Here is a 7,971-nt window from a genome sequence, read left to right on the forward strand (position 1 = left end):
TGACTGGCAGGGAAACTCAGCTATTTAACCTCAGTGGGGTCGTTATCCCGGGTCATCGATACCGCTGGTTTGTTAGTGTTCCTGGTTGCTGTGACGACAGTCGTTACAGTCGTTAAGACTACCTGTGGCCAAGACTGAACGACCATCGTTGGTATCTTCACCTGAGGTCAATAGGTTACGTTTGTTGAGTTTCCTGGGAAGTGATGAAAGGACAGCATTGTAAGTGGGGGATAAGTGGTGGCGTAGACCCCCTCCCCTGTTCAATGACGGCTTCTCAACCCTGGTGTAGATGGCTTCCTTGACACCTCTTTCAAACCATCCATCTTCTCTGTCTAAAATGTGCACCTGGTGGTCCTCAAACGTGTGTCCTCTGTCCTTCAGATGTAAGTAGACTGCAGAGTTTTGACCTGAGGTGTTGGCCCTTCTGTGTTGAGCCATGCGTTTGTGTAGTGGTTGTTTAGTCTCCCCAATATACAGGTCTGTGCATTCCTCACTGCATTGGACCACATACACTAGATTGCTTTTCTTGTGTTTGGTCTTCCAGTATCTTCAACCAAGACCAGTTGCCCTTGATTTTTAACCTTCGTTGGACAAATAAAGAATGTATTACTCCAATCACTATTATCTCGCCGCATTTAGCACACATCAGCACCCTGCAGTCAATTTAAAGTTCCACAACATGTAAAAGCACTGTAACTACATATACATGCTCAACAATACTCCCATTACTGGGAATGATCCATTTTATTGACATAGTCTGAATTTATGTGAATTCTCTAATAATCGAGTTTCGAGATCTCAAAACATCCAAATTTGATGGTATAAGGATTCTAAGTACATTTACACCATCATTTCTAAACTTCAGCTGTTGACTTAATCTGGTGAAAATATGAGTATATGGGTGCGTGAGCGTTGGTGGAGTAGGCACACAAAAATCCATCCATCCATCCATCGTCAACCGCTTATCCTGCGTACAGGGCCGCGGGGGGGCTGCAGCCAATACCAGCTGACATTGAGCAAGGTTGCCAGTCCATCGCAGGGCCACACATAGACAAACAACCACTGACGCTCACACCTAAGGACAATTTTAGGGCAAAACAGCAAATAAACTTCATTTTCACACATCGGTTTTCTGCCATGTTTAATCTCTGCTAAAAACTTTTATCCAACACCAAAATTACACATCTACTGCTGTACAAACCAAGTCATGAGACAATGCATATGTGTGTGCATCCTCAGGAATGGGAAAAAATAGGGCGTGTTGTTGTAAGAAAACAGCTTCATGACAGACAAGTGTTGGTAAGACACAGTGGCTCCTTTGTGGCATTTCAGTTCATTTCAATGGTAGCAGTAACACTATAATGATGATGTCTATCATTTGAAAATAAAATTTGTTATAGTTTTTTTGTAGTAATATGGTAGTGCAATCCCATGTAACAAATACTAATACTGGCACTGTATATGAAATGAAAGTTTTTCACACAAACACTGAAATACGATGGAAGCAGAAGAAAAACACACCTCTTAAGAATTCGTCAACTGGGAATTTTTAGGTTCTATTTTAAAAGGTGCCCTGTGGAATTATTAACCACTTGAAGCGCTATAGAGCAGTGCTTATGTTCGTGGTTCCCCGTTGTGTTTGGCTTCCTTGCCATGGTACAAGTACATATATGTATGTGCACTATAGTGCGGCGCCAGTTCAATGCTAATCCACTGATAAACAGTTGGTGGAAGTAACGCATTAAAAAAATGAGGCTATGTGCTAAAGGCAGTGAAGAAGAAGACATTGCAAGTTTCAAAGTACTTCAAAAAAACATTTAGCAAAATGCATCCAACGTTGTTTGTTACACAATGCTTTTTGGTAAGATACACTGAATGCAAATACTTCTTTACTTAACTCAACAGGGTGTCTTTAATTAGAAATGCATAATCTTCATACTATGTTTGTGATCCCTGAATGCTCTTATGTGGTGCTATTTGTGAAAAAACAAATAGTAAATTTTAAAAATAGAATAGTTAAAGTTTAGATACTCAACATCTTTGAATCTCACAAAATATTAAACTGAGAATACTTCCACACAACACTGTCTGTTGCAGTCACTATAAGACACTTTTCCTCACCAGGGGTGCTGGTGTTAGTAATAAATATCAGAAATTATGTGAAATACCAGGCCGTCATGAAGGATCCACATTTAACATATAACTTACAAAATATTTGCAGATTTAGTTGTTGAATGCAACGGTAATACATGTTTGGCAGCCCAATCTTGGCCTTTTGAGCATAATGTTCAGTCACAGTGGTCACTATAGACCTGATTGCACAACTCTGAAACCATAAAAGTAAAAAATACACCAAAGAACAGTTAAAATATCCTGTATATTCCATACAAACACATCTAATTTTTAACACTGCTGTTGGCACTTGTGTGTCAAGAAAGTCAATATCATCAATACACTATTTTCCAGTGTGTGGGCTGTTCACATTGTTTTTCGGAGTCCCCACAGAAACGATTGTATGTAGTTTTGGGGTCAAAGCCCAGGATCTCCCTCTCTTCATGGATCCGGAAAGAGAAGGTGGACACTGATGTTCCTATGAAGAATCTGAAAAAAAAATGCACGAACAAAAGGGGACAGTGATGCAGGAGATTTACACCATGGAAAGTTACATGAGCATGAGACACACATGTAAGAGCAGCAACACCCTGACTAGTTTTTCAGGTTTAAATATTTTTCATGGGCAGAATTCCTTCCTGTTACAATGCTGCTAAAATATCTAAATTATGCAGCATTAAAAATACAAACTGGCATTAACTTGTTAGTCCTCAATTAGGACCTTTTGGAAAATGTTACATAAGTACAATGCCTTCAAAAAAACACTCACTCTTACAGTGAGGTCAATTTTTAGTTAAAGTTTTTTTAATAGTCAACGCACATTGATTACATGCAAAATGTAGTGTGATGTAATATATATCCATTTTACGAAGTGCACGCCTGCTTACTTCCCGTCAGCTCTACCGTAATGTTAGTTTCACTGCCAATGTCCTTAAAGTACTGCTTCATCCTTATTTCAGCCTCTTTTCACAGTATAGTATCTACTGTTCATTTCTGTATAGTGTTTTAGTGCTTGCTACACACCCTGGACCAACTGGTGATCTCTTTTCTGATGTTGACTGCCCATTCTGCCCTTATCTCAGTGTTAGTTGGAAAGGATTGAAAGCTCACAGAGGAGAACTAAGCTGATTAAGAGCAAAGAGGGACTGAGCAAAACTTCGTTGAGCTGACGGCCCTCCTCATAAGCTTGACGCTGCTTTTCTTCATTTTAGCTATGCTAGCTGACAGGCTAAACAGCTGGCTTTGTAAAACACTGAGTTGAAAATAATTAGCAATATGTACAAATCTAACTGTGAAAAAGATGAAACAGTACTGTCAATAAGGAGATCGGCGGTGAAGCTAACGTTACTGTAGAGCTAACAGAAAGTAAGCAGAAGTGCAGTTTGTAAAACAGATACGTCACACTGCAATTCAAGTAGTCAATATTCCAAAATATTTACTAAACATTTACAGTAACAAAACCATTTAAACTAATTTACCTTGCATGAGCACATATCCACTGGTCAATGATGGCCACCCCTCCATCTTTAAGGAGCTCCAGGTCCTCTAGGGACGGCTCAAAGCGCACCATGTCTGGCAACAACCTTTTCAGCTCCCTCAGTTCTTCAAGGTTACATAGATTACACAGGTTTATAAAAACAATAAAACATGTATAGTGTAATACTATTCTTATCTTATTGCGTCAAAGCTGTTTGAAATGGTTTTAGAACAGAATCTAGATTTCATCACACAATATATTGGTCTTTTAAATTAGTTATAGTTGTATTGACCTTCAAAACACAATTTCATAAGCTGCAAAATACTGATGCACTTGTGTCAATATTACAAATTTCTCTTTACCCATCGCTCATTTAAATGTACAATAAATTGTAAATCATCTCTGAATGTACTGTTGTGTCATCACCTTCCCCATCGGCATCTGTCGCTACAAACACGTGGTCGAGTTTGTGCTTCTTCATTAAGCTCCGCACTTTTTTGGCTGCCCCCTTAAGGCTGGGTACATCCTCTCTGTGACCCCAGACAAAGTCCTTCCTGCGCAGGTGGACTCCCAGATATGAACCACCTTTAGCTGAGCCCAGCTTGGCCTGAGGAGGAAATAAAGAAACAAACAGACCACTGTTGCTTGAAACTTAAAATGTGATCAGCAAAAGGCTAAAATGAATAGCTGTTTTTAGAATTAAGTGATCAGAATGTCAATCTAGTTTTGTACAGTGCTGTGAGTCTAATGTAATCTACTCTATAAAAGATTTAAAGGTTCAGTGTGTAAGATTTCTGAGAGATTTATTGACAGAAATGCAATATAAGATCCATAATTATGTTTTAGGTGGTGTATAATGACCTTATATAATAAACCGTTATGTTTTTTTTACCTTAGAATGAGCCATTTATATCTACATAACCACGGGTCCCCCCGTCCATGGACGTCGCCACGTTGCATCGTCATGTTTCTACAGTAGCTGAACACGGACAGATGTTTTGTCACTGCATTCGTCTTGTTTTACTTCTGGTAGAATTCAGGCAGTGTAGACAGTCATCACTATGTTGAATACGTATGTTAGAAGAAGTAGTAGTAGTATTAATGTACTGCAGGGGTCAGAAAATAGACATAATATTGACATGTATTGACACAGAGTTTGGATAGCTCAGTTGGTAAAGCGCAGGACTCGCACCCCAAGGGTTGGGTGTTTGATCCCACCTTGGGGCAACTTTTTTTTTTCTTCCTCTGTTGAACAAATGGACTCTGCAGCGATGTGGTGCAGTGTTTGTGTTTGATCAGCTTCCATCAACCTACGGACACTTTTTAATTTCTCTGTATCTCCAGTCAGCGGAATCACATTTTCTGACGGCTCTTTCAAGGGTGTCAAGCTGGCTACTCTCTGTGTCTCAGAAGAGATACCTTTTTGCTGTGTCAGAAACTGTAGCTGTCCTACGCATTTTGAAAGGGTAGGGGACAGTAGTAGACTGAACCGATGGTGGCAATTCACAACTCTCACCACTACATACAATTATATCTTACCCACTGAACCTTTAAAAAACGAAAACAATCAACAGATGCAGACTCAAACAGCATGTACATACACAGATGATTAAAAGAGTATTGTGAAGGTGTGAAAGTTTTATAGATAACAGCCAAAAAAAGTGTTCTATGCCACAGTGAACATTGACAGCAAACATGTATAGAGGAGAGGATTTGACTAACTCACTTTCATGCGAGTCCAATCCTCACTGTAAATGGTATGGTCTCTGTCATCTGTAGAGTTCAGGTACTTTGCTCGGAAGTCATCTGCTATGAGACGAAGGTGCTTGGCAAAAACCATGCTGCGCCGAGTCTACATCAAACACAGACAAACGGAGACTCCCCCATCAGGTTTACTTTCAAGATAGTGTGCCTTAAACACACGGCTTAAAAATACCCCGCAATAACTGAATTCCATTTTTCTTTCAGTGAGAAAAACAGTTAGCAAAGTTACATGTTAATGTGGTTAAAAATATGTCATCTAATACCCAACATCACCAACATTACTAACAAGGGTACGGTATTAGCCTATTACTTACATCCCAGTAATCCTTCCCAGCATAGTGATCATGGAGGAGTGTCTCTGCTCGGTCAAGCATAACTGATCTGCAAAATAGCAGTATACAACCAAGTTTATCCGTGTCGTTGTCGTGAAGATCCGAGAGAACCAACTGTAAGTAATACCGTAATAAAATAACAATGAAGTCACATCTTTCAGCTATTTACAAATCAGGGCTGCAACTAACTATTATTTTCATTCTCGATTAATTGGCCGATCATTTTTATAGTATATGTTAGTCTATAAAATGTTGCATGATGTCTGCAAATTGCTTCTTTTGTCCAACCAACAGTATAAAACCCAAAGACTCTTCATTGGTTATCACAAACAGACAAAGCAACAAATCCTTACATTTAAGAAGCTGGAACCAGCAAATGTTTGACATTTTTGCTGGAAAAAAATGACGACTAATCGATTACAAAATAGTTGACTTTACCACAAATACAAGAATCAAAGACTCCACTTTCCCATAGACACATATGATCACTTTTAAGTCTAGACAGGGTCATCTTGGTAATTTGTCGGCTTTTATCTAGTTAGTTAGCTAGCTACACTGGTCATCTAATGGTAACAACGGGATTAGTAATGTTTAATAGTGCCAAATTAAATTCAACTTATTTCCTGAAATAGTTGTGCTACTTGTCCTTGGTTACGTGAACATTCACTTAGACAATTCAAACTCAGCAGACTTCCTGTCTCTGATTCCGTCCTTTGATCTAACACGGGTTCTCAGCCCCCCAATCCACAAAGCTGGCAAGGTGCTTGACCTCGTTCTTATCCGAAATTGTGCCACAGAGTGCCTAACAGTCACACCTCTTTCATTCAGTTCACGATATGCCTACAGGAAAAGCCCATTCTTCCAACACCATTGGTTTCACACCTTTGCCTCAGTTGTAGCTTCCGCTCTACCAAGACATTTTCCTCACTTGAGGTCAATGATGCCACACAGTCTCTGTGCTCTACACTAAGCTCGTGCCTGGATAGCCTGTGTCCTCTATCCACCAAGCCTGCTCGCCCAAACCAGCCCCACCCGTGGCTAACTGATACCATCCGTGGGCTCCGTACTGATCTCAGAGCGGCTGAAAGAAAATGGCGAAAAACCAAAGACCCCGCCGACCTTAAGGGCTACCAATTGCTCCTATCCTCCTTCTCAACAAGCATCAGTGCTGCCAAAACTGCGTTTTATAATGACAGAATAAGCAGTGCCACTGACTCAAGGAAATTATTTTCCACTTTTAAAGCGCTACTAAATCCTCCTCCACCTCCACCACCCACAAACTTGTCTGCTGATACATTTGCTGCCTTCTTCACAGGCAAAGTGGAGGCTATAACTAGCCAATTCTTTGAAACACTCAAACTCAACCACTGTAGCAGTCCTACTACATCTTTTCCTCTGCCCTTCCAGGTCAGTGGTTGTTCACTCAAGTATCAGAACTCTTGACCCGTAGCCGTCCAACTACATGCCCACTGGATCCGATTTCTACGAATCTCCTCCAAGTCATATCTCCTACTGTGGTCCCGACAATCACTCGTGATAAATACTTCTCTGGCTTCAGGAACCTTCCCGACCACTTTCAAAAGGGCTCGGGTTACACCCTTGCTCAAAAAGCCCTCACTTGACCCAACTCAAGTTGAGAACTATCGACCAGTGTCTCTTCTACTTTTTTTATCCAAAACTATTGAACAGACAGTATTCAAACAGGTCTCAGAATTCCTCTCAGGTCTGGTTTTAAGAGTGCCCAGTCTACTGAAACGGCTCTTCTGTAACAGAAGCCCTAAGGTCAGCTAAAGCTGCAGCCCAATCCTCGGTTCTTATCCTGCTTGGCCTATCAGCTGCCTTTGACACAGTCAACCACAGGATCCTGCTATCCGCTCTCTCAGCAATGGGCATCTCGAGTAAAGCACTCCTGTGGTTCGAATCCTACCTCTCGGGGCGTTCCTACAATGTTTTGTGGCAAGGACAATTATCCTCCTCCCACTGCCTCTCCACAGGGGTTCCCCAAGGCTCAGTGCTTGGGCCCCTTCTCTTCTCAATTTACACCACCTCACTGGGGCCGATCATTCGCTCGCACGGCTTCTCTTACCACTGCTACGCAGACAACACGCAACTCTACCTATCCTTCCCGCCAGGCGATCCCACCGTCTCGGCGCGGATCACAGACTGTCTATCAGACATATCTGCATGGATGAAGGCTTGCCACCTTCAACTAAACCTCTCTAAGACTGAACTCTTGGTCATTCCAGCCAAGCAATCTATCCACCATAACATCAAACTATAAATTGA

At 41.1% G+C, this 7,971-nt stretch overlaps 1 protein-coding gene across 1 annotated transcript in view; it reads right to left on the reverse strand.

Annotated features, from left to right (window-relative positions):
• Positions 1-1,124: 1,124 nt before the first annotated feature.
• Positions 1,125-7,971, reverse strand: part of pofut2 (protein O-fucosyltransferase 2) — a 26,980-nt gene continuing 20,133 nt past the window's right edge. The window contains exons 5-9 of the mRNA XM_046054360.1: positions 5,668-5,734; positions 5,316-5,441; positions 4,016-4,196; positions 3,591-3,714; positions 1,125-2,601 (exon numbers count right to left, since the gene is read on the reverse strand). Of these exons, the coding sequence (XP_045910316.1) occupies positions 2,448-2,601; positions 3,591-3,714; positions 4,016-4,196; positions 5,316-5,441; positions 5,668-5,734 (652 nt within the window). The 3' untranslated portion in view covers positions 1,125-2,447. The remainder of the gene's footprint in view (positions 2,602-3,590; positions 3,715-4,015; positions 4,197-5,315; positions 5,442-5,667; positions 5,735-7,971) is intronic.

This window comes from Micropterus dolomieu, linkage group LG07, assembly GCF_021292245.1.
Source record: "Micropterus dolomieu isolate WLL.071019.BEF.003 ecotype Adirondacks linkage group LG07, ASM2129224v1, whole genome shotgun sequence".
NCBI classification, from domain to species: domain Eukaryota; kingdom Metazoa; phylum Chordata; class Actinopteri; order Centrarchiformes; family Centrarchidae; genus Micropterus; species Micropterus dolomieu.